This window comes from Oryctolagus cuniculus, chromosome 7, assembly GCF_051225735.1.
Source record: "Oryctolagus cuniculus isolate XC-2025 breed Fujian yellow rabbit chromosome 7, ASM5122573v1, whole genome shotgun sequence".
NCBI classification, from domain to species: Eukaryota; Metazoa; Chordata; class Mammalia; order Lagomorpha; family Leporidae; genus Oryctolagus; species Oryctolagus cuniculus.
Window position 1 is genome coordinate 59132223 of NC_142873.1, and position 26677 is coordinate 59158899.

Genomic DNA, 26677 nt, shown 5'->3' on the forward strand with positions numbered 1-26677 from the left:
CAAAACTTTGAAGAACTTACCTTATTTTTTATAGAAAGTTTTTATTCAATAAATATAAATTTCATAAGTACAACTTTTGGATTAAAGCAGTTCTCCCCCCTCATACCCGCCCTCCCACCCCCAAACCATCCCTCCTCCTACTCCCTCTCCCATCCCATTCTTCATTAAGATTCATTTTTAGTTAGAAGAACTTACTTTAAAACAAGTGGCACCAGCAGCTCCCTCATCCTCATCTTCATAGGATCCAAATGGAAGGTCAAGCAAAACTGATCAGTTGTTAAGCAGTCAATGCTTATTTTTTAAAGATTGAATTTTATTTGAAAGAGTTATACAGAGAGAGAAAGGGAGGCAGAGAGAAAGAGAGAGAGAGGTCTTCCATCTGCTGGTTCACTCCCCAATTGGCTGCAATGGCCAGAGCTGAGCTGATCTGAAGCCAGGAGCCAGGAGCTTCTTCTGGGTCTCCCATGTGGGTGCAGGGGCCCAAGGACTTGGGCCATCTTCTACTGCTTTCCCAGGCCACAGCACAGAGCTGGATCGGAAGTGGAGCAGCCGGGACTCAGAACAGTGCCCATATGGGATGCTGGCACTGCAGGCGGCGGTTTTACCCGCTACTCCACAGCGCCAGCCCCAACTCAATGCTTATTGAATGATGCCACAGCTAAGCCACGGGCAAAGCAGGGGTGAGAGTTACAGCAAGAACTCCATGTCTTTCAGTCTTCTGCCACCTCTCACCTTTCTCCTTGTAAGACTTCTTCTCTCGCTACAGCCTGGTTTTTTTTCCCATGGCAGAATGCAGGCTACCAACAGCTCCAAACCTTAACCTGTTGTAGCTTCAACTTCTCTGAAACAGAGTGAACTGTCCCAAATCCAGGGAAAGGGAAAAGGCACCAACATGACTGGCCATCTGGAAACTGCAAATGCAAACCACAGTGAGATACCTCTTCACACCCGCCCGGGTGGGCATCATCAAAGAGACACAGTGACAGCTGTGGTCTCGGACGGGCGAAGTCAGACCCTTCCTGGCTGTGGGAATGCAAAGTGGTATGGCCACTTTGGAAAACAAACAGGTGGTTCCACAAATATTAAACACTGTATGACCCCTACCAAGAGGAGAACATATGTGCATACAAAAATTTGTACATGAAAGTTATGTAACATTATCCTAATAGCCAAAAAGTGAAAACAGCTAAAAAAATCCATCAACTGGCCGGAGCTGTCACTGTGGAGTAGTAGGCTAAGCCTCCTCCTGCCATGCCAGCATCCCATATGGGCACTGGTTTGTGTCCTAGCTGTTTCTCTCTGATCCAGCTCTCTGCTTATGGCCTGGGGAAGCAGTGGAAGATGACCCAAGTGCTTGGACCTCTGCACCTGCATGAGAAACCTGGAAGAAGCCTCTGGCTCCTGGCTTCAGATTGGCCTACCTCCAGCCATTACAGCCATTTGGGGAGTGAACCAGCGGATGGAAGACCTTTCTCTCTCTCCCTCCCTCTCTCTGCAACTCTACCTCTCAAATAATAAATAAAATATTTTAAAAAAGACCTAGAGGAAAGTGAATCAAAAGATACTTATTAAAAATATCCGTCAACTGATGAAAGAAATAACAAAATGTGGTATATCCATACGATGAAGTACTATTAAACCATAAAAAGGAATGAAGTTCTGATACTATACCATGGATGAACCCTGAAAACATCATGCTAAGTGGATGCAGTCAGATGCAAAAAAATCACATCGAATTCCATTTCTGTGCAGTGTCCAAATGGGGAAACCCACAGAGAGTAGAGTAATAGTTGCCCAGATGGAGAGGTGAGGTGTGGAATTTGTCACTGGCTGCCCAGCAGTGTGTTGTGAACATATTCTGTGCAACTGTGATTGGACTGTGGTGATGAAGCACAGCTCTGCAGTGTGCAAGTTACATGGGTTAACTGTCCAGCATACTGTCGCTCCCCCTCTTCATGGAGGAACGACACAGGACCCTGCGCTGTTCTTTTGTCTGCTCGGCCCTCCCCGGGTTTGCTGCTGGTTCTTTCCGGGTTGGCTACCGACCCTTCCACCTCCGTGGAAGGGCGGTTCCCCCTGCCACTTTCCCCACTTCCGCGGGGGAGCAGCACACCGCCGGCCGGCTCTCTCGGGGGCTGCTCAGGTGTTCCTTCAGATAGATGTTCCTGGTGCATGTTGTCTCTCTCCTCCTTTATAGTCCTCTTCCACCAATCCCAACTCTGCTACCCACACACCGAGTACGCTGCTCTCCTCCAATCAGGAGCAGGATCAGCTCCTGCAGGTCATCACTCAAGTTGGTGAGAGGCAGCTGCATAGAAGCTGTTTACTCCTCTCCCAGCGCCATATTGTGGGAGAGCAGATGTATAGAATAAGTCTTAATTCCAGTAACAGTCTAGTCCGAGTTGCTCCCCACAGCATACAAACTGTCTCTCAGTGAGGTTGTTAAAAAATAAATCCAGGAAAGGGACTCATTGGCCCAGCTTGGGTCAAATGTCCTATTTTTTTTTTGAAGGTTTATTTATTTATTTGAAAGGTAGAGTTACAGATAGAGAGAGAGAAGGAAAGAGAGAGATCTTCCATCCACTGGTTCACCCCCAAAATGTCTGCAATGGCTTGGGATGGACCAGGCTGCAGCCAGAAGCCAAGAGCTTCATCCAGGTTCCCCGCGTGGGTAGCAGGGCCCAAGCACTTGGGTCATCTGCTGCTGCTTTCCCAGATGCATTAGCAGGGAGCTGGAGTAGAAGTGGAGCAGCTGGACTCACACTGGCGCCCACATGGAATGCCAGTGCTGCAACAGTGGCTTAAACCACTGCACCACAGCTCTGGCCCCAGATATCCTATTTTGAACTTGCTGTGCCAAGTAGGGATAGGGACAGAGGGAGGGTTTGTAAGAGTGTGACAGCTCCCCTGGGCAGAGTTTTTGTCTCATTGGTAGGGGAAGGTGATGGCTCCGAGATGGGGGAGGGTATTAGCAGACAGAATACCAGGTGCCTGCGCTGATGGTAACTGAGAGAGTTTGTGGTTACCCAAACACTGAATGTTTCCTCTGAATGACCTCAGTAGTTATCACAACAACCCCGGGCATAGAAAACCTGTTTTCTAGGAGGTAGAGGCTCAGGTTAAATGAATTACCCCAGGTCACTTCACGCGTTACGAAGTGATGTGGGGGTAGGGTTCAAACCCAGCTCTGATGGCAGCCTCCTCACTCAAGTATGAGGCCATGCTGCCTCCCTCTGGCTTTAGACAAGTTGTTAAAAAATGCTGGAACACCCCACTGTAGACTTAACTTCAGGTCCATCCTTTATTACGTTTACTTATTACTTTACTGTAAAAGAGACCCTTTGTCTGATGTGAAGCCCCTGGTCTTCCCTTTGCCGCTGGTGTGGGACTATCCGTCGTCAACTCTGAGGGTCCCAGGAGACTGGAGATGATTGTGCAACCTCTGCTAACCACGGTGCCCTCCACCCCACATTCCCGCTGCCTGTCACGGGGATGGAGAGCAGGAACACGACCACGTCTTGCTGAAATCATGATGCAGGAGGTCCGAGGCAGTCTCCGGATCCACCAGCCGGTTACCGTTTGCTCTCAGAACCAGAATGAGGGTTCATTTGGCAAGATGTGCGCATCGCGAAGCAATACAGCTTATTTCCCAAGTATTCACAAGCTGTCCACTTAATCATCCGCTCTCAAATGCTGCCAGAGATCTGAAGGCAAAATCGATGGGTGCCAAGCCTGCAGGTCTGCAGCTTCTCAGACCTCGGTATTTCTCTGCGGCGCCATGGTTTCTCCAGTCATGAACCGGGGTTCCACAGCCCCACCAGCACATTCCTCCCGTCTCCCAGGGTGGGGTCCATGCGTGCCTGGGAGGTAAAGTCAGCATCCAGTGAATTCAGCTGGGCGCCTGCCTGCATGCGCCTCCCCTCTGTGGAGCTACGGATCCTTCTTATCCGTGTTTGCCGTGGCCTCTCCAGGACGAAGCGTGCTCTCCTGGGTGGAGAAGGCAGTGAGAATGTGGGAGCGGAGCGGCCACTCTGCTTCCTCTCTGTCCTCTGCTGCTCACGGACCAGCCACCCCGGCAGGAAGCAAAGCATCCCTCCTGGTCCTTCAGATGTATACAGCCGCCTTTCCATTGTCCTTGGCGCTCGTCACCTGCCGGCTCCCCGACACAGTTCATCCCTATCCCAACCGTGCCTCATTTCAGCCACGGCTATGTGCGCACTGGCCACCTTTCAGTTGTGTCGTCTGAAAGTCCCAGCTAACGTGACACATCTCAGGGGCCACCTCCTTGTTCCCAGCGTTGATTGTTTGAACTTAGGACAACCTGTTATATTCTCAGAGACTGTGCTTTCCAGGAGGCCAGAAGGAATAGCATTCATTGCTTGTGCACTGGAAATGTCACAGCTATGACATAGATTTATGTCATAGAATTGTGATGTGGGTTATCATTGTGTCCATTTGATAGATGAGGAAAACTGAGGCCCAAGTAACATTTCCCCAAGATTACACAGTTATTTTATGGTGCAGCTGGGTAGGTCTTGACCACAGGCCATCTAATCTTGAAATCCAAGTTGTCACCCAGGAGTCTTATGGATGAGGAGGTAGACCCTGCCACAGGGACCCAGAGGGTACTCTCTCAGGTCTTATGTTTGTGCATACCTGTATCAACTGAGCCAAAACAGAGCCCTGGGCAGGAGTACAGTTCTCAAAACGGGCCTGGGGCAGGCATTTGGCACAGTGGTTAAGGTGCTGCTTGGGATGCCTGCATCCCATTTCAGAGTATGGGGATCAAGTCCCAGCTCCACTCCTGATTCCAGCTTCCTGCTAAGGTGCACCCTGGGAAGCAGCAATGATGGCTCAAGTAGTTGGGTTCCTGCCACCCACATAGGAGACCTAGATTGAGTTCTGGGCTCCTAGCTTTGGCCTGACCCAGCCCTGGATGTTGTAGGCACTTGGGGAGTGACTCAGGGGATGGAAGATCTCTCGGTGTCTATCTGTCTGTCTCTCTCTGCCTGGTCTCTCTGTCTCTCTGCCTTGCAAGTAATTAATTTTTTAAAACAGGAGCTTGTGTCATAGGGTGTTGAGAGACTCCCATGAGCTCATTCATTCGTTCACCAAATACCTGTCAGTCACTGCCCTGTGCTCTTCACAGCCCTGGGTGTTCAGGAGGCAAAGGCCTCCTGTTTCCAAAACAGCTTTCCCCATCTGCCATGGGGACCACATGACATGGTCTTAGGGGCACGTGACGTGGCTCTGGGGCTCACTTCTAGTCACCCTGAGCCTGTTCCTGCTGCAGGCACCTGGGGGCACAGGGGTGGAAGAGGTGCTGCTTCTGGCTTTGGCCAAAGCAGTTATCACCACTCTTGGCTTAATGAGACCTTTAGATAATCTCCATAAAGAGGAGGCTGTGGAAGGTGTCTTGCTGATTGGAGGGGAGAGCGTCGGGCCTGCCTGCCTGGGCCTGAGCATGGGCCAGGCCACGGCAGTCCCAGGGGCAGCTGCTGGGATGTGAAGTACTTGAGAGAGGAGCTGCCCCATCCCAGCTTGGCTGTGGGGCTGAGTGTCACAGCTTACGGTCTCCTCGGTACCCTTGGGATTGGTAGGAAAGAGAGAAAACCCAGAGGAATGGGTTATGGCCCCAGGTCAGAAACAAGGGCAGCCAGGTGGTGTCCTGAGACTCAGCTTCTGCCTCCGTTCAGTGGGGATAAGCTGTGAGCGAGTCTGGGAGGTGCTTTGTGAATGCCAGAGCCCCATGTGAACAGAAGTGGGTTTACCGTCATTTTTTTTTATCTTTTATTTAATGAATATAAATTTCCAAAGTACGACTTATGGGTTACAATGGCTTCCCCCCCCATACCGTCCCTCCCACCCACAACCCTCCCCTTTCCCACTCCCTCTCCCCTTCCATTCACATCAAGATTCATTTTCGATTATCTTAATATACAGAAGATCAGCTTAGTATACCTTAAGTAAGGATTTCAACAGTTTGCTCCCACATAGAAACATAAAGTGAAAAATAATAGATGATTTTTTTTAAATGATGATGAAATCAGATCAGACCTATTGTCATGTTTAATCCCAGTGAGAGTCAAGTTGGGAATTGATAATTTCTTTTTTTTTTTTTTTTTTACAGAAGATCAGTTTAGTGTACATTAAGTAAAGATTTCAATCGTTTGCACCCCCATAGAAACACAAAGTGAAATATACTGTTTGAGTACTCGTTATAGCATTAAGCCTCAGTGTACAGCACATTAAGGACAGAGATCCTACATGAGGAGTAAGTGCACAGTGACTCCTGTTGTTGACTTTACAAATTGACACTCCTGTTTATGGCATCAGTAATCTCCCTATGCACCAGTCATGAGTTTCCAAGGCTATGGAAGCCCCTTGAGTTCTCCGACTCTTATCTTGTTTAGACACGGTCATAGTCAAAGTGGAGGTTCTCTCCTCCCTTCAGAGAAAGGCACCTCCCTCTTTGAAGACCTGTTCTTTCCACTGGGATCTCACTCACAGAGATCTTTTTGCCAGAGTGTCTTGGCTTTCCATGCCTGAAATACTCTCATGGGCTTTTCAGCCAGATCCGAGTGCCTTTAGGGTTGATTCTGAGGCCAGAGTGCTATTTAGGACATCCGCCATTCTATGAGTCTGCTGAGTATCTCACTTCCCATGTTGGATCACTCTCCCCTTTATTTATTCTATCTGTTAGTGTTAGCAGATACTAGACTTGTTTATGTGCTCCCTTTGACTCTTAGTCCTTTCATTATGATCAATTGTGAACTGAAATTGATCACTTGGAATAGTGAGATGGCATTGGCACATGCCACCTTGATGGGATTGAATTGGAATCCCCTGGGTTTACCGTCATTTTTAATCTCCTAAATGAGGCCCTGTGGCTCTTCTGCTTAGCTCACCCCTGCCCCTCACTGGAATCCACATTCCCCACCATGGCGTACCAGACACCACATGGTCTGGCCCCTTCCTGCCTCCTCGGCCCCCTGTAGCATAGTTCCTCCCCCTCTCACCAAACCCCTTCCTGCTGGCCCTCTGACAGCTCCCAAAACAGGCTGAGATCCTCCCTACCACCCCGGCCTCTGTGTGTTCCGCTCCACCACCTGGAGGTGTGCCGTGGCCAGGTCCTTCACCTTCATTCAGGTCTCAGGGTCAATGTTAGCTCCTCACAGAGCCCTTTCCTGACCATCCTCCTGACACCTGGTTGTTTCTCTTCCTAGAAACAACTCTAAGGCATGGTTTCTATGTAGTCCCTGACTTGTTATGGTCTTTCCCTTGTAGGAGGTTGGATCCATTAACATAAGGATTTTGTCTCTTGTTTACTATCAGGTTGTATCACAGTACCTGGCACATCACAGGCACTGATATCGGATGGATGGATGGATGGATGGGTTGGTGGGTGAATGGATGGATGGGTGGATAGATGGGTTGGTGGGTGGGTGGGTGGGTGGATGGTTTGGTGGGTGAATGGATGGATGGGTTGGTGGGTGGAGGTATAGGTGGGTGGGTGGGTTGGTGGATGGATGGATGAATGGATGGATGGATGGATGAGTGGCTGGGTGGATGGGTGGGCGGGTTGGTGGGTAGAGGTATGGGTAGACTGGTTGGTGAGTGGAAGGATGGATGGGATAGGTGGATAGATAGATGGATAAAGTGGATGGATGAATAACTGGATGGGTGAACGAGTGGATGAATGGACAGGTGGATGTGTAGCTAGACGGATGGCTAGATGGATGGACGGATGATAGGCTGGGAAGCCTGGCTTGTTTCCCGAATGGCCCCTCTCTTCCTTACTGCCTGCTTCTCTCCCTCAGATATGGAGACATGGTGCCCAAGACAATTGCAGGGAAGATCTTCGGCTCCATCTGCTCCCTGAGTGGCGTCCTGGTCATTGCCCTGCCAGTCCCCGTGATTGTTTCCAACTTCAGCCGGATTTACCACCAGAACCAGAGAGCTGATAAACGCAGGGCACAAAAGGTAAGCCTCCCACCCAGGGACGGGGAGCTGAGGGGCCGCCCCAGGGGAAGGCCTGCATCTTGGCCTGGTGCAGCTGGGGCGCAGTCAGGTGGCCAGACCTGGAGTCCTCGGAGGCTCATTGCAAGGGCAGTCTCTGGTCATGGAAGGTAAGGCAGCTTCATGTCCCTTCCTACCCACCAGTGTCCTGAACTCTGGCTCCCGGCCAGCTGCAGAAAGCCACAAACCCTCAGTTATCTGAAAGTGGCCCTTTGGAATATCCTATGGCAACTCCCTTGGTCCCTGGCTCCACCACTGGTCCCTCAGCCATGGCCACTCGGCAGTTCCTGGATGCCTCCCTCCCCCAACCAAGAGCTCACCAGGGAACAGACTCTCTGTTTAAAATCCTGTGACAGCCTACACAAAGCCTAGTGACACAAACAAATGTGCTGGAAAGAAAAATGAACGCTGTGGGAGGAGACTACTAGGAGGCCTTTGATTCCGGGGACAGAGCACACACAGGCTTTCGTCACCTCCGGGGTACATCGGGAGGGACACAGAACGCAGCTGCTGTCAGGAGTGCCCCGCAGTCCAGAGAGGTTTTCTGGTGATGCCCAGCATGTACCAGGACGAGGGCTGGCAGGGGGAATACTGTCATCTGCGGGGTTGGAAGGCCATGGTGCCCAGAAGGAAGCCCCCTCCTCCCGGGAGCCCTCAGCCTTCTCTACAGAACAGCTCCACCACTCAGCCAGCTCCTCTTCGGCTGAGTGTCTCAGGCACATGCCAAGTGAAGGCTCTGGGATACTGACATTGACCAGGGCTCCTATCAGCAAAGGGATGTCTGAGCAGGAGTTTTCCACGCCTCTTCTGATCCAGGCTGAAGTGCGGCACCCCTGGAGCAGCAGCTCGGCTTCCAGGGGCGTGGTCAGAGCCCTTCCAGGTGGCCTGGGCAGGAGGGAGCCTTACTGACAGATCAGCGTACGGAGGCTTGGGGTTTTGTCTCCTTATTTTATTCTCTGTGTGTGTGTGTACGCGCGTGTGTGCATTTATTCCACTAGAATTTGCTGAGCACCTGCCGTGCGCAGGCCCTCTGCGTGGCAGCTGGATTATTTCCTTGCCACATGGTCCCTGCTACCGGCCTTCCACTTGCAGGAACACCCCAGGGAGCAGGGCTTCACTCTGGCTCAAAGGCATCCAGAATTTCAGAATGGATCTGGGAGTGCTGAGTAGGTGAAAGCCAGATGCAAAATGTCTGAGGATTCTTTTTTTTTTTTTTTTAATTTATTTATTTGTTTGAAAGTCAGAGTTACACGGAGAGAGAAGGAGAGGCAGGGAGAGGTCTTCCATTCACTGGTTCACTCCCCAGTTGGCTGCAATGGCCAGAGCTGCGCCAATCCGAAGCCAGGATCCAGGAGCTTCCTCCAGGTCTCCCACACAGGTGCAGGGGCCCAAGGACTTGGGCCATCTTCCACTGCTTTCCCAGACCATAGCAGAGAGCTGGATCAGAAGTGGAGCAGCCGGGTCTCAAAACAGCACCCAAATGGGATGCTGGCACTGCAGGCGGCGGCTTTACCCACCACACCACAGGACTGGCCCCTGAGGATTCTTTTATAAAACTCTACAGCATGCCTTCAGATCCATGGGTCCTGTGTCTGTGGACACAGCCAGCCACGGATGGAAAATGTGGGGCGGGGGAGTGGGGTGGAACGCGTCTGTACCAAACCGGTACAGACTTTCCTTCTGACCATTGTTCCCTAAACAACACGGTATGCCCACTACTTACATAGCACTGACATGGCATTGGGTATTATAAGTAATCCAGAGAGGACTAAGAGTGTGCAGGAAGATTGTGTAGGTTGCATGCAAATACCATGGCATTTTATGCCAGAGCCTTCAGCTTCTGTGGATTTGGGGAACCTTGGAGGAGCCTGAGGCCAGTCCCCCACAGACACCAAGGGATGGCCATGTTGCAGTCGTTTGCCTATACAAGGATGTAATTATGTCCTAGATGCAGTTGTTTCCTCCCTGAGCGTATCACCTGGCCTGTGCCCTGTGGCCAGCCCCTCCATGCCCCTCTGCTCCCCTCTGCCTGTGCTGAACCAGGTTTGTGCTGACCTTGACCTGGTCTAACAGCACAGCCTTCACACTCATCTTCTGGCTCCTCTCCGGCACCTGCCTCCTCCCTCTTCACTCAAGGTCCCAGCCTCCTTGCCCCCCTCCTCCCACCCTCTCACCCGCTATCAGCCACCCAGAAGTAGAAGGCTTCTGTCTCCACGGTCAAGTCAGCTGGCAAATCTGAGCAACATCGAAGTCAATTATGCAGTCCTAGTAAAGGGGCGAGAACACGCTGGGGTCTCCTTTCCAGTACCAGGAGCCTGAGGCCCTGAAGGTCCAAGGACCCTGCAGCACCCCTGCCCCACTGTCTCCCAGGAGACAGGGCTGACCCCGGTCTTGGCAGAGAGCAGAGAGTCACGGGAGTCCTTGGCTGGCCTGTGGCTGAGCTGGCACCTGTGAGCCACCCCAGCTGTGCTCCAGGCAGCTCCTGCAGCGCCTTTGCTTCCCCTTCATGCCCGAGCCTCACCCACTCCTTAGAGCTTTCTGTCCCGGGAAGAACGTAACAGCAGCCATTTCCCCGGGCACTGTATAAGCTCATCCGGTGTGACTGCATCCAGAAGGAGTATCTTCAGCTTACTCCTCCCTCTAGCTGCTGAAGAGGAGCCTCCCTCCTGGCTGCCTCCACACCCTCTCTCTCTCTCTCTCTCTCTCTCTCTCTGAAATCAGAGTAAATATCTACAGTGTTTTCACCTAGCTTGGATACTGTTTCTCCTCAAGGTTGCTCTGCTGTCTCTTTCACCTTGGGCTTCCTGCAAAAGGGGAAAACTAACAATGCCTGCTTCAGGGGCGGGGGCGGGGGGTTGTCTGTCACCATGAAGCCAGGCAGGCAGGTCCAGGGGACTGCGTGGGGGCTGGGGAGATGGGTCGGGAGGAAGTCAGGGGAAGCTGATGATGGTTCTCAGCCCAGGCAGCAGCCCTGAAGCTGCAGTAGCCACAAAGGTTAAGCTCTAGCCGCTACCCCCCACCCCCACCGCCCCGTGCTTTGAGCGTCAAGGCTCGCAAAGCAGTTAACGTCGGCATCCACTCCCCGGCATGACTGATGGGTGTGCGATTATGTCAGAGACTGTGTCCTCTGAGCTAAGTGAATGGGAACTCCTGCGGGAAGTGTCATAGTGGACAGAGAGAGAAGAACACCCAGAATGGGCATTTGGTGCCCGTCTCCAGTTCTGGTCCATGCCCATGTTCTTTGTTATGGAATGTTTTCATTGAGTCCATTGTAGATCTGCATGTAGTTGTAAGAAATAATACAGAGAGATCCTTTGTATGGTTTTCCCAGTTTCTCCCAATGGTAACATTTTACAAAACTACATACAAGAGTATCACAGCTAGGATAGGGATACAACTCACCAATCCTATCCGTATTGCCCCACTTCTACTGTGTGTATGTGTGTGTGTGTGTGTGTGTTACAGTTTTATCATCCACAGTTTCATTTCTCCACCAGCACAACCTGATGACTGTGATAGTGAACAGTGCAGGGCCACAGAGTACCCTGTGCTGCTCCTCTATTATAAACACATCCCCCACCCTGCCTCCACCCCAGCCCTAATGTGGGGCAACCAGGTATCTGTCCTCCATTCATAAAACATTTTCACTTCAAAATTGGGCTCACACAGCAGCTAACCTGTGGGGAGTGGCCGTTTTCGCTCCAGCTACCTCCTGGAGAGCCTTCCAGGTGGCGGCCGAGTGACTTGTGGGTCTGTCCGTGCCTCTTGCTGAGCACTGCTGCACGGCGTGCCTACACCAGTGTGTTTACTTGCCCGCTGAACAGCGTCTGGGATGATTCCATTTTGGAGTCGTCACAGATGAAGCTGCTGTGAGCATCCGAGTCAGGTGTTTATGTAAGCAGAAGCTTTACTGATGCGGGGGTAAATGCCTGAGAATACAATTGCCCGTGTGCTCTTTCGGCCTTCCCATTTCTCCCACTTTCTCCCTCGTCTGCCTCTCCCAGGGCGAGAGAGAGAAAAACGCTCATGGCCAAAGGGCAACTGCCAGCCAGACCACTAGGATGGGCTTAATGGTGAAAGCCCCCCGAGGGTGTCCTCAACACAGAGCACCTGGAACCACGCTAGGGTCCTCCGCCAAGCCCGACATCTCCACACCTGTTGAAAATGCCACTTCCGGGGCGTGCCTCATCAGCTTGAGAAACTTGTGCAACAGGAGTTGCCATTCAGGAGCAGGAATCAGCAGCAGGGGCTAGGGAAGCAGCATTCGGCCTGACAGTTGAAGACCAGAGCTGAAGTCCACTGTCTTGCCCTGGAGAAGTCTCTTCTCCCACAGACTGCATTTGCTTGTCTTTGAAATGGCCCCCATGACCTCTTCGTGACTTTCCTCCCATTGTCCTCACATCACAGAAGTGAGTGAGTGAGGCTGACCAATCCACACAAGGATTGGGCCCATTGCAAAGCCTTCAGAAGCATGGGCTTCCAACCATCTGTGTGTGGTTGTTTTCCTCGGCCATGACAGGTGTTAGTTGAGCACCTGCTCAGTGCAAAGCCCTGCCTTGTGTGCTGGAGATAAAAGTATGCATAGGACACAGGACCTGGGTCTCAGGAGCGCAAAGCCAAGCCAAAGAGCACCCCCTCCCCAAATTTCATGTGCTGGGTTTGCTTCTGTAAACACGCCAGAAACCTCTTTATCCTGCGTGGGACGTGATTAAACGATCTGGTGCATTTGATATGACAGTCTGTTGCCTTAATGGAGCCCAGGGAAAGATAAGTTTAAAAGAAGTGCCACAAAGGAGAACAGGAGAATCTTTCATCTCTAGAAAGTAATGAAGACAGACCCCAGATACGAGAAAGGTTGGCTCTAAGTGGTGCGATCAGATTATATAAGGCTGTAATGAGCTTGACACAATTGGATTTCCATATGCACCTCTCAGCACTGAGCACTCGCGCAAAGCAATCACAGCCACGTTCTCAAATGATGAGGGACTTGCCTGAGCATAAACAGGGCCGGAGCAGGATTCTCAGGGAGGAGGATTGCCCCGGACCTTGAAACGGTGTTCTTTGCTCAGAGAGGACAAAGGATGGGCGGGGGGGGGGGGGGGTGCTGGCTTGCTTAGCTTTCCTTCCCAGGTTCCCTTTTCATCCTCTCCTTCCTCCGATGTATAGGAAGATCTTCCAGGCACAAGGCCTGGCCTCTTTCCCATTTCAGAAGCTAGGGAGGAACTGTCCCTGCAAGGTGATAATGGCCAATGTTGGCCATCCCAGGAAATGGCAGATACCATGTGACCTCGGTGCCTTCCGTAGACACCTACGTGGGTGATGAACCAGTGCAGCGGGACAAGTCATGGAAATTGCCACAATTTCCCACGGGTTCTCCCCTGACTCCGAGCCCATGCTGACGTTATGTGAGGACCTGCGCTGGGGCAGGAGGAGCCACCTGTCTCTTCCAGGATGTGTGTGTAACCCATAAGAGCACTCCTGCTTCGCCCACGAGCTGGGCCTGGACCTACAGAGTCCATGCCTCAAGCTTTATTTTCTTAGACCAGTGGGAGCTCTTCCACTCATTCCTCCTCCCTCTCTTCCAAAAAAAATAAAAACTCCCCTCTTAGTCCTCTGCCTGGTTGTGCTGCTGTTACGGCGACACTGATTATGGTCATTAGGAAGGAGAAGAGCAGCCAGCATGTGCAGTGTCTCCTGCTTCTGCAAGCGAGAGAGATGAGCTCCTACCAAGATCCCATTCAGCCTCCTGCAGGGCCTTCTCTGCAGAGGGCTTCCCAGGGTGGAGCTGGAGAGAGCTCCTGTTGTCCTACTTAAAGCCAAAGTGGCATGGAGAACCGTGTCCCTCCCCCCACCCCGGCCCTCTCTGGGTCTTCTCTCTTGCAGCCACACCAATTCCACAAACAAGCACAGCAAAGTAGGCATTTGTGGCCACTCCCGGGCATGCATCCACTCCCACAGACACACATGCAATTGCAAACACTTACTAATTTAAAAAAAAAAAAAAAAAACTGAGAACCTGCTGTGGTCCAGGCACTGGGTACTGTGTGAATACCTGCCCTCCAGGTGTTTATCTTCTAGTGAGCGAGTGGCAGTAGCAAAATAAATCTGAGCGGGTCTTTAAAAAGTCTGTGGCAAATTCTATTATGAAAAATAAAACCGTGCATGGATTTCAGTTTTTCTGCACTTGTCCTTTAACTCCATTGGCCATGAACTTTAAAAGTGACCTTCATATATAAAATGTTGGCTGCCTTAATCATAAGTGCTAAGCCAAAAATAGAGCATAGAGAAGGAGTTAAGAAGTGCTAGAGGCACAAACCCACACTCCTTGCTTTTAATCACAGCTCACTGTTACTCAGGGACCTGCCCTATGCAGGGAGCTGCACTGGACCCTAGGGGAGAATCAGGGCAGCCATCCACAGACTCCTCTAAGGAGAAAGTGGAAACGCTCCAGTAGACGAGTGCGTGGCATTGCGCACAAACACAAGAAGGTCCTGAAACCCTGGGGAGGAAAGACCCTGGGTGAGTCCCATCTCTCCTACTAGGATGGCACCCAAGCCTGAGTGGAAGCCTCAGAATTCTTGCCACAGAGGGACTCCATAGCATCTCGGACCCAGCTCCAGGATCTATGACCAGGGCTGCACGAGGCAGGGAAGAGGCAACCAGTTCATCAGGCAGTCCCTGGGAAGCCAGCCTCGCTTGGGGCACCCACTCTCGTGGCTGCCTGTTTGTATCCCTGATCTCCGGTCTCCCTCACTCTTGTGTTATCTCTGCCCGTCACAGAAAGCCCGCCTTGCCAGGATCCGCGTGGCCAAAACGGGCAGCTCCAATGCCTACCTGCACAGCAAGCGCAACGGGCTCCTCAACGAGGCGCTGGAGCTGACGGTAGGTGCCCAGAGGGCCTGGGCAGGGAAGGAGCCAGCGGAGGACGGGCTGCTTCTCTCTCCGGGGCACCAGCACCTCTGCCACCCTGAGCCGCAGTCTGAGCCCTGGGCAGCATATGTTTCCAACTCTCTCCAGGGCACGGCCCCTGCCACCCTCATACCTCTTCCTAGGAGTCTCACCGTGACCCCCAAACTAGCCCCTAGACCACAGCCCAACACATTCTGTGCTGGCCCTAACGTTTGGTTCCCCCAGGTGCTTCTGGTGCCCTCCTACCTTCCGTGGAGAACCGAGAGAGTTGCCAAGGGGCGGGGCCGCCTGCCTCCTGCTCAGTCTCCCTTTCTTTCTGACTAGGGCACCCCTGAGGAGGAGCACATGGGCAAGACCGCCTCACTCATCGAGAGCCAGCACCATCACCTGCTGCACTGCCTGGAGAAAACCACTGTGAGTGCCAGCCCATTGCCGCCTCCCGTGTCATCCCTGACCCCTGCCCTATCCAAAGACTGGACCCATATGTTCACCCTGGGCCAAGGTCAAAGTGTGTAGCTTCAAGATCCAACAGGTAGAGATGAGGGCTGTCCATCAGCCTTCACGTGAAAGATCCTAAGGAGCAGGGCCAGGTCACAGTGGGTGGTGGGGCCGTGGTGGGGGCTGGGGAAGGGTGGCTCTGTCCAGCAGCAGCATAGAGGCCACGCCCCCAGCCCTCCCCCACACCCCTGGGCCAATCCCCTCAGTCCATCTCTTGATTACTGAGGACCAAGGGCCCCTGCCTGTCTGCTTCTCAATTCTGATAGGCACCACCCTCCAAAAAAGGTAGGGCTGTGTTTTGTGCCCACCTCTCCCCTCCCCCACTTCGCTCCCAGGCTAGGCTGATGCACTCTGTGGATCCCTTTGCTCCCTGCCTTCCTCTGGAAGCCAGAGGCAGTGAGTGCAGGAGGCAGTGCCTAGATTTCTGCAGGCAGGGTTTAACCAGTACCGCTCCCTCAGTCACCCTGAGCTTCCCAGGAGTTCAGCGCGGAAAGGCTGACTGTTACAGCGTGGGTTAGGGTGCCGCGGCTGGAATGTGGAATGATGCTTGTGCCTCACCAGCAGGCTGAAAGGAAGGGCAATGGGCTCAGCCCCGGACCCTTGGCAGAAGGCTGAGGAGTAGCACGGATGCGGGGGAGGAGGGGCAGACAAGCTGAAGAGGACCAAGCGAAGCCTTTCTCGGCTCCTTTCTGGGTTCTCCCTCCCCAGAGAGCCTTCAGGCAGGGCTCAGCCTACAAGGAAGGGACTCTGATCCTGTCCCGATTGTTCCATAGCCTGGTCTCCCAGTGTCGGGGGGAGTGGATATTAGATGACTCTGGATCTGGAACAAATGTAGGCACCAGAGCATTTGAGCCCAGGAAGGACTTGGACAACAGGAAGGTCCTCTACAAAACCCGAGCTTCTGGATTTGTCATCAAGAAATGTACATGCATGCCCAGACTTTCTCTCGGAGGCTCGGAGCCTGCCAAAGGGATAGGCCTGGACCCCCTGCCCTCTCCAAGTCGCATGTGCTGGTGGAATGTGTACATTGAAAGGGAATGGGTGAAAAAAATCTGAGTTTGAAAGGCTGGAATGTTGACATTGAAGAAATGAGATGTTGGAACTAAGAGATGGAATGCTGGCATTGCAGGGATGGAATGCTGAATGTGAGGGAAAGAATGTTGGATTGTGGGTGGAATGCTGGATTTCAGGGGAGGAATGTTGGGGTGGGAGGAGTGAATGTTGGGTTTGAGCAGGCTCCTGGGGCAGCCAAGGGGTGGAATGCTGGGATTGAGAGGTTGAATGTCAGAACTGGCTTGGGAATGCTGGAATGTACAATCAATGGTGTTTTTATCTTCTGTTGGCATGTTGTCCTGTAGGGGTTGTCCTATCTTGTGGATGATCCCCTGTTATCTGTACGAACCTCCACCATCAAGGTATCACTTTTTACAAATTCAATTGATGTCTTTCTCTCTGATTCTTCTGAGTCTGTGGATCCTCCTCTTCTCACCCCTGCTCTGGCTCTCTCTGCATGTGCTGCTGATTCTCCCAGGGCTCGTCCTGCCTCTGCCGTCACCCTAGTACCAGCTCAGGCTTCCAGGTTTTTGTGCTGAGCTACCCAACTGCCTTTCTCATTCCCAATCTTGACCTCCCCAGGGGCTTGGAAGGCTGGTGGAACATGGCGCCAGTGTTGGCATCCTCTTTCCACAAGCCGCATCTGTCAGGGCCACCTCCCCAGCCCCGAGGGGACTCCTGGGACTGGTTGTCAGGGTTGGTCTCTCTCTGAACTCTATTCACACGCTACTTCCGACTTTCTGCTCACTCTGGCAGCCTTGGCCAGACCACTCATGCCATTGATTTTTAGTCACCTTGACCAAACAGCCATTTTTCACTTTTCCTGGGTTCAGCTACACCTCATGCCCGTGGCCTCCAGTCAGGAGACTGTTAGCATACCCTGCGCATGGTTGCAGTTGACTTAGGGCACCCTGAGTCTCCAGGTACATTAAAGAGCCGTATTCCACAATCAGGTGAAAAAGAGACAGTACTTACAGCATATTCCCGATAGTTTGACCCAATTGGCCTGCAAGAGCAATGCTCTCCCAGTTCTATGACTAACTCAGCCCCTTGAAAAGCTTACATCACACCCTTCAGGTTCCCAAGGATCTTACTCATTAAACTCAGAAAAGACGACCCAAATCCCCACTACCCATAGTCAGTGACTCCCTAGCTGCCACCCCTGCCAGATCTTGTACAAAGCCTATAAAACGAAGTCTGTGCTTTCATCTCTGACCATGGCACCAAATCCCGTGTCCTCTGTACTCCTTCAGCTCAAAGCTGTGGGCGGGGTGTGTCTCACTCCAGGGTGTAACAGCCGCAGCCCCCACCCTTCAGTCTGATGGCCAGGGCTGCCACTATGATTCTCTTCCTTTCCCCTTTGGCTGCCTGTGGGACACCACCCCCTCCTGAATGCTTATCTGGGATCCAGGCAAGGGGGAGCCCTTCCTTCAAGGCCCAGAACAGAGACAGGCAGCCCTGCAGAGTCTGGGAGCTCAGCCCCCTCCTCCCCACCGCCTTTTCCTACTTCTCCTCCTCCTGCCTCCCACAGAACCACGAGTTCATTGATGAGCAGATGTTCGAGCAGAACTGCATGGAGAGCTCGATGCAGAACTACCCGTCCACCAGGAGTCCCTCGCTGTCCAGCCACGCGGGCCTCACCACCACCTGCTGCTCCCGCCGCAGTAAGAAGACCACACACCTGCCCAACTCCAACCTGCCAGCCACTCGGCTGCGCAGCATGCAGGAGCTCAGCACCATCCACATCCAGGGCAGCGAGCAGCCCTCCCTCACCACCAGGTGAGCCGCGCCGTCCCCGTCCCACTGCCCGCAGAGGCCTCAGACTTCAGAATCCAACCATGCGGGGGTGCCAGAGCCTCGGGATGCCTCTAGCCACGCCCCCTTATGAGTCCCCTCTGCCTGCCCTCCCCCACCTTCCTCCTCATCCTTGCAATTTCCCCCAAAGGCCTTTTCTAGGCTGTTGGGGGATACCCTAGCAGATTTAGGTTAAAATCCCAAATCCAAAAATGTCTTGCCCTGGTGCAAAGAATGGATTAATCATTTTCTCAAGAAATGAATCTGCACAGTTGCATTACACACGGCTTATCCGGGGTCAATTTTGAATTTCTTTTTTTTTTTTTTTTTTTTTTTTTTTTTTTTTTTTGACAGGCAGAGTGGACAGTGAGAGAGAGAGAGAGAGAGACAGAGAGAAAGATCTTCCTTTGCCATTGGTTCACCCTCCAATGGCTGCCACGGCCAGCGCACCGCTGCTGATCCGAAGCCAGGAGCCAGGTACTTATCCTGGTCTCCCATGGGGTGCAGGGCCCAAGAACTTGGGCCATCCTCCACTGCACTCCCAGGCCACAGCAGAGAGCTGGCCTGGAAGAGGGGCAACCGGGACAGAATCCGGCGCCCTGACCGGGACTAGAACCCGGTGTGCCGGCGCCACTAGGCGGAGGATTAGCCTGTTGAGCCGCGGCGCCGGCTTCAATTTTGAATTTCTATGTATGTTTAGGCAGCCTCTAAATGAGTTGCAGAGAAATGGGGCAAGCCAATGCCCAACGTCACGGATGACAAACCACCGGGGAGAAAATGTCTACCCGCAAAGCCCAGTGTGCAGGGACGCTGCAAAAAGTTCATGGAAAGAAAATGGAATAAAAGATCATGCCAATTTTAAAATCTCAAAAACACTAAGTATTTTTTTATAAGCTGAATCATTTTTCCTGTGAACTCTTTGAAGACCTGCTGACTGCGACTTTGGGATTGTTAGTAGACTAGGCTAAGAGTTAGAATGGTTAGTGACATGCCGGTCAGCAGAGGCAAAGAGAAGAGGGACAGCACAGTGTCCTCCCGGCTTTTATCAGTGGGGGCCCAGGTGGCTTGGGGTGCTGGCAAGCAGGAGCCGTCACCATCTCCCTCTTTTCTATCCCAGTCGCTCCAGCCTTAATCTGAAAGCAGACGACGGACTGAGACCAAACTGCAAAACATCCCAGATCACCACCGCCATCATCAGCATCCCTGCTCCCCCAGCGCTAACCCCAGAGGGCGAGACTCGGCCACCCCCTGCCAGCCCAGGCCCCAACACGAACATTCCTTCCATAGCCAGCAATGTTGTCAAGGTCTCTGCCTTGTAAAAACCACTGGACAGTGGGCCAGAGGGGGTAGCGGGGAGTGAAGGGGGCTGGCACGTGGGCGGGTGGCCGCTGGGACCACTCCCTCCCCCTTTCTCCACCATTTCTGCCTGCCCCCGTTACACCCCTAGCACTGAGACTCGTGCCTGGAAGGAAGCGGCAGCAGCGAAAGGGGCACCTGAGGTCCATGCTGCTGGCGTGGACACAGCCCTGTGACTGCGTCTCACTGGGGCCGGAGGACGGGACGGGGGGAGGTAGGGGACGGGCTGCTGGGGGCTGTCAGCTGCGTGCCCGGGCGGGGCCTGGAGGAGGAAGCCTCATACCAAATAGCAGTTGTTTCTGGAGACCCCAGTGAGGAAAACGCAAGGCCAAGAGTAGCACAGAGGCCAAGCTGTCACATGCAAAACGGGAAGCAAATATAACACTGTGTATTTAAGCACCTTTTTCAAGGCTCTTAATGGATAATATTTATTCATGGGAAAAGGTGGAAAACAAAAACACCAACGAATTTTTGTGAAATGTTTTTCTCCATGGACCCAACACCTTTAAACCAAAACAATGCATTTTGTGAGGGTTTTTTTTTTTCTCCTTTTATAGCGAAAGCGTTTAGGCTAAGAAGACCGTTCTTATTGAGTTCCCTCTCCATTCCCCCAGGAGGGTGAGGTCAGCTGAGCCTGGGCCCTCGCTGCCCAGCTGACGTGCACAGAGCTGCCAAGTGACCACGTGGCAACCCGTCTGCTCCGTCTGTCCCTGTCCCTTTTGTCTCTGTACCTCTCTGCTTGCCCCGGCTGTTTCTCTCTCCCAGCCATCTCTCTCTCCACGGTCCCTACTGATCCCGAGACGCGCTCGCAAAGCCTTCTCCGTCACTGGCAAGTGTGACAGACTCATGCCTGGGAGCCGCATCTGTGTGAATGCCATTGCAGAAGAGGAAAGAATGAAGCAGAACCGGGGCGAGTTGAGGAGCGAGAAGATGCTTCCCTGGTGATCAGAACCGCTGGTATCGTAGATCCATTTCCAGGGAAGAAAGGGAATGATCAGATTTATCTCTGGAGTCTTGAAAAAGGAAAAAAGCCGATGCCGGAGAAGCGGCCAGCTCGGGCATGTGCCAGTGAAGGGAACATGAGACCCCGGGCGTGGGGCCGCGCTCAGCCCTGTGGTCCCTTGCTACGTCCCCTTGTTTTGGGACCCACCATACAGCCCATCCGGAGCTCTGCCCAAAGGCCCCAGGAGCACTTTACTCCAAGGAGGACAATGGTCCAAGACCAGGAACCTTCTGACTACCGCATGCCTGGGGCTGCTCCCAGATGGAGGCTGCCGAAGCTGAAGCCCCTGTGTCCCGTGAAAGATGCTCCAAAAACGTCCAAGCAAGCAGGGGACTCTCACTGACTCCCGCCTGGTCCGGAAGATGCCTTGAGGTCTGAAGAGTCTTCGGGCCTGGTCTCTGAAGATGCCTGGAGTGTGGGAGAAGCGGGAGACCCTCCATTCAAGAGAGGGAGTGCAGATGATTTCTAGAAGACCCAAACAGCACTTCTGTCCAAGTGGCTTGCACTCTGGTGGGGCTGGGAACAACGTTGCCGGAATTCTCCAAACCGTTTTCACTGCTTAAAGCAGAGCAGGTGGGCCTCAGGGTTAGTGACAAATTCTCCCTGCCCTCCCAACCCTCATGATCCTATTGCAACCTGTGTGCCAGGGCTCTGAGTTCCAGGTGTTTATCAAGAGCTCCTGAGCCATTCTGCAGCCTAGTGAGTAGCAGCTGCTTTGCAGGCCAGGACTGCCTCTGCCCACCCCAGCCATCTAGATGAGGTCCACCGGCCAGGAACTTAACCACCCCATAGGGCTTCCCCATGACCTCAGCTCCATTGACCCTGGACGCAGGCAAGGTCAAAGGGTTCCGAGGTGGCACCTAAGCAGGCAAGGGCAGAGAAGAGGGAGCCTTCTTTCCATCTTGATCTCTCATGCTTATCCTCACTGACCACTGGCTGATGCCTCTCTCTCTGAGTGTGGCCTCAAGGATTCCCCTTACTACCATGAGAATGGGGTGCATCCTGCCCTCTGAGCTTATCATGATCTGACAAAGCAGAGACGCTTTACCATACAACAGCAGAGGAGTGCACAGGTGTCCACACAACCAACCTGAACATATCCAAGAGTAAGCACTTAAATCCATTCCCTCGGTACACGTGTCACCAGGGAAGGGAGAGGACCAGGCTCCATTTGAAGGGCAGGCAAAGGACTAGAAAAGGAATGGCTGATCCTCTAAGTTATACCTCCAAAGAGCTGAGTAGCCGAAGGCATGAAGGGGTGATAGGGACATGGTTGTAAACACATACAATTGCCTTGCTTAATTTGAAAACAAGTCCTCACAGGGTTAGGGTAATGACTGATAGAGTACACCAAGGGAGCACGCGAGTAGTTCCCACGAGAATAAATGTCGAAAGTCGTGTCGCAAAAAGATTTCCTATGTGTTTATTGAACTGAATGTTTTGTGTTCCTTCAGTTTCATTCCCCAAACCCACATCATGCCAGTTCCTAAAAGACTGTTAGACCATCCCTTCATCTCCATCCCCCATGGTAGCCTTAGCTGAAGACAAAGGGCCCAGTTCACTTCTGGTCCAACAGACATCAACCCAGGAAAATGCCTCATCTATACAACAGCATACCACCAAACTACACTCCTAAAGGTTATTCATAAGTAAACACAGGTCCAAAGTGTGCTGCGTCTAAGCCTACTAGCCAGTGACTGAAGAACCGGGATATCAGGATTTTCTGGGGGCCAACAGTTGTCTGGGGTGATGATGACTCTTGAGCTTCATGGTCCAGGAACTACTTCAGCATAATAGAAGTTTCTCAAAACCACTTATCCCATTCACGAAGCATCAGTGGGAAACAAGAAGCCAGCAAACAAAAAACCTGAGAGCTAACATTCAAATGTCCAATGAATGGCTACTTGGGAAATATAGTATTGAGTGTATCCGAATTAGAAGAGACTTAAGATCGAATTCATTTCACATTATAGGAAGCTGAGGCCCAGAGAAATTGACTTACTCAAGGTCATGCAGTGATTTAATGAAAGAGCTGGCACCAGAATACTAGAGGAGTCCCTTGGCTGTTAGTCTAATACCTTTCCCACCACATCCTCTGCCTTTCAGAGCAGTGATGCATTGGAGAAGACTCTTCAAAGAATTCACGCTATAATTACAGACATAGCCGGGTGTTAATGTTGGTACTACTTGGCCACACCTGGCTGGACTAACATAAACCATATTTCAGAAGCCATCATGCCCTGGGTAGAACCAGCTGTGGCCCATCAATTCTGTCAGAAGGTGAACAGATGAGCAGTCAAGTTTCTTTCCATCACATGCTGACTGTTCACCGTGGAGAGGCAGCCAGGGCAATGGCATTTCAAAGCATGCCTTCTGAAGTCCTTTTGATCCTTACTACAGTCTGATGGTAGTAGGTCAAGTCGCTAAATCTTCGATTCAAAGAGAGCAAAACACGTGTGAAGAAGCTGACTGGCTTATCCGAGTTCACATGGCAAGTTAGTGGCAGAACTGACTGCAACCCAGGACTTAAGTCATCTTGCCCTGGGGTTTTTGCCCCCACACCATGTTACATTGCTCTGGGGCTTGCTTATTCCATCTTTAATGCCTGGAGGAGGTAGCATTCTTGAAGAACCAGGAACTGCAGAAGCTATTTCTTTCCTCCATCCTCTGCTTTCCTAATTAGTGTCCAGCTCAGAACTAATTGCATAGAATCCCTTCCAAAAGTTCAAGTTATTCTGAATGCCAGTTGAAGACATTACTCTACAGTATCATAGAATTTAAACAAATTAGACAGCTACCATTGATCCATAGAAACAAAAAAGGCAGCACTGACTTCAGGATTTGCTGAGGACCTTATTCACCTTCCAAAGTAAGATTCCTACAATTCAGGATTAGATCATTTGTTAGAATATAGACAGGGAAAGTGTACTGTGAGACATTAGGTGTCTAGATTTTTGTCTCTTTTAATTTTGCAGAAGTAGTGGTTGAAATTGAGCTAACGCTAGACTCTGAAGTTATTAGTGGAGTCTGGTCACCCAGGTTCCCGCTTCAAATCACCAGGCAGCGACGAGGCAGAAGCATCGCAGCACTGTTCATGTAAGACTGTTAGTGCCCCTTCCACACTGGTTGGCGTGGTAACCCTGACCATTAGGAACCTGAAAGACCTTTACTTTCCCTCTCCTATTTCCTAATGAAATCTCATTATTTGCAAAGCTTGAGTGGCGGATGAAGGAAAAACATGATTAGGACCCGTGACCCTTGGAGCCCAAACAGCATCATGAAGAACATTGATAAAATTGAGAGAAAGTGGCTATCAGAAAATGAAACAGCTTCCAAGGGGTTCTTTTGAGTCTTGTTTTCTATTCAGAACGTTCTGTGTTCTTTCTCATCAAGTGTAGGGATGACATCCATCTTAGCAGGTTACTTAATACACTGGCACTGACCCAAGTCCTGGGGTGGGGACGGGGCACCTGGACCAATGGACTATTTTACAAACCTGGGAGGTGGGAGGGATGGTATATTTTTGATAACCAGACATTCCAGTATGTTTTCCTTAGAGGTCACCCCCCCATTAATGTTATCGTGAGAAACATCAAGTGTGTTCTTTTCTATTTTCATATAATAAATGGGCTTAAAGGCTTACCAACATCACAATGGCAAAGAAATATTCTGTACAAAACTGCAGGAAGATAAATGTGAAAACTTTGTATGGGAAAAAAAAAAAAACTCTTTGAGTTTCCTGTTGTCTTCTTTTGAAACTGTAGTGCATATGTTAAACCATGTATATCATTTACAGTATTGAGTCGTGTGCCACTGCTGTACCCAATGTATCCAATCTGGATTAAACAAACTATGTGCCACAAACCCTAAAATGACTAAGGATGATTCTGTTAGCACCAGTTCTTCCCTTCTAAAGGTATGGCTGTACACTAGAAAATAATGGTCATCTGAACAAAGGTTTCTACCTTGCTAGAGAAGACTTGTAGAATCTTAGGTGGGTACTTAAAGGCCTACCCGTCCCTTTCTCCTTCTCTGCGGCCCCCAGCGGTTCTTGTCGCGTAAAGCTGTACTTCCGGATGCTCCCCAAATTGGCAGATATTTAAAAGATAAGCACGTGATTCCATTTGTCTATAGCTGTTTTTTGAGGCCCAATCCAGCAGTACAGAAAGAAAATCTGCTTTTACCTATCAGTACTGGTTCTGCTGAGGCGTTTAAATCCCACTTAAATCAAAAGCAAAACTCAAAAGTAAACGCTGTATGGAGTCTGGAACAAAGCCTGAAAATCAGCAAAGGTTGAAGCTCTACCACTTCCTGTGACCACACCATTTGCTTTTTCTTGTTTTCTCATCTTAAAGCTGGAGGGACTGGATGGGTATCTTGAAGGTCTGCTCTAACTCTAGCAGTTCTGACTTAGGTGGTGGAGCAGGCATTTCCATGTTCACCATGTGGCAACAATAATGCAAATCCTTTCCCTTTTCCCACAACAGCCAGATGCCCCTCAATGACAGTAACAGAAATCGAACACTAAGGCAAATGCAGGATGACCTCAGCTCCTACCTGTTTCAATCCCTGATGCTCACGTTCTCATCTCCCACTAGGTGTCACTACAGGGCCACAGCGCAAATAATCTGGTGGCAAGCAACTGGAAACTAGACGTGTGCTGAGCAATTCATGTGCTTTTTCATTGAAAAGACAGAGGTGCTTGCTCAGAGGCATAATAAAATTCTGCCGAAACAAGAGAATAACCTTGTGATGGATTTCCAATATCTAGAACTTCAAAATACAATCTCATTTTCAGAGATTAACTAAGATTTACAATTAAGGGGAAGGGGGAAAAACAACTGCAAACTACTCTACAAGCATTATAATTCATGCTCAATTATTTTTAGTATTCAGAGACTGAAGTTCACCTTCAAACTACATGTTTCTAAAAGGTTAGTAAATGTTACTGTTTAAGTGCTTCTGAAACTTTTAATTACCTAAAGAATGACTGATGTCCTAAGTCAGAATTGTACAAAGTGGTTTCCCAAAGATCTCTACATGTTAATACCACAAGCCCAATCCAAGTTAAAGCTTAATATAAATCATTGAAAGTGTATTGATATAAAAATGTTTGAAAATTCAGATATTTAATCAATGTATACTTGCCCTCAACGATATTACCTGGATTTATAAAGCCTCTCTATATTAATAGATTTGATTATCCTTTTTCTTGAACAGAGGATCTTTCTTCTTCAGAGTCATATAATCATTAAATCTTGAAAGTAGAAGGGACCCTAAAATTCTTACAGTCCAGTGCCTCATCTCACTGATGAAAAACTGGGTCCTGAGAGCTCAAATAACCAGCATAAGGTTAAAACACAGACAGTGGGGCAGGCGTTTACACAAGCTAATGCACCACTTGGGACCCCCGCATCCCGCATCAGAGTTGCAGTCCTGGCTAACTCCTCTCCTGCTCCAGTTTTCTCCTAATGCCTACTCTGGGAAGAAATAAATGATGATGGTTCAAGTACTTGGGTCCCTGCCACCCATGTAGAAAACCCAGACTTTGTTTTGGGCCCCTGGCTTCAGCCTGGCCCAGTCCTGGCTGTTAGGAGCATTTGGCAAATATCAGCAGATAGAAGATCTCTGTCTCTGCCTGTCAAATTTAAATTTTAAAAAGTGAGGAAAAAAAGTAGATATTAGCAGGGTCTCAGCCAGGACAAGTACTCTTGACTACACAACAGAGTATTTTCAAGTGAATCTTTCTTCAGCCTATCTATGGTTCCTAACAAGATCATGTGGACGTGCACCCTGACAATGCCAAATAAAAAATCTTTTCCACATGAAGCTAAATCACCCCCAAGTAGCAGCAGATTCTTCCCATACCCACCACTATAACTGCTTCTCTTACTTGGGAAGGTTAACAGTTAAAATTTCCCTGGTAAATGGTTACAGAAACTGAAGCAATTAGTATTTTCATATGTTATGCATATGCTCACCTCTAGCTTATTTTTCTATAGAGAAAAAAAGAAAATACAAAATAAGGCAAACCTAGAGAGAGAA

General features: G+C 50.7%; 1 protein-coding gene across 3 annotated transcripts in view; it reads left to right on the plus strand.

Annotated features, from left to right (window-relative positions):
- Nucleotides 1-24504, plus strand: part of KCND3 (potassium voltage-gated channel subfamily D member 3) — a 232754-nt gene extending 208250 nt beyond the window's left edge. Inside the window, exons 3-8 of one of the 3 annotated variants that reach the window (XM_070076669.2) lie at nucleotides 7821-7983; nucleotides 14800-14901; nucleotides 15253-15342; nucleotides 16785-16841; nucleotides 18011-18258; nucleotides 19391-24504. In XM_070076669.2, coding sequence (XP_069932770.1) covers nucleotides 7821-7983; nucleotides 14800-14901; nucleotides 15253-15342; nucleotides 16785-16841; nucleotides 18011-18258; nucleotides 19391-19592 — 862 coding nt within the window. In that variant the 3' untranslated portion in view covers nucleotides 19593-24504. 3 annotated transcript variants of the gene reach the window in all.
- The last annotated feature ends 2173 nt before the right edge of the window (nucleotides 24505-26677 follow it).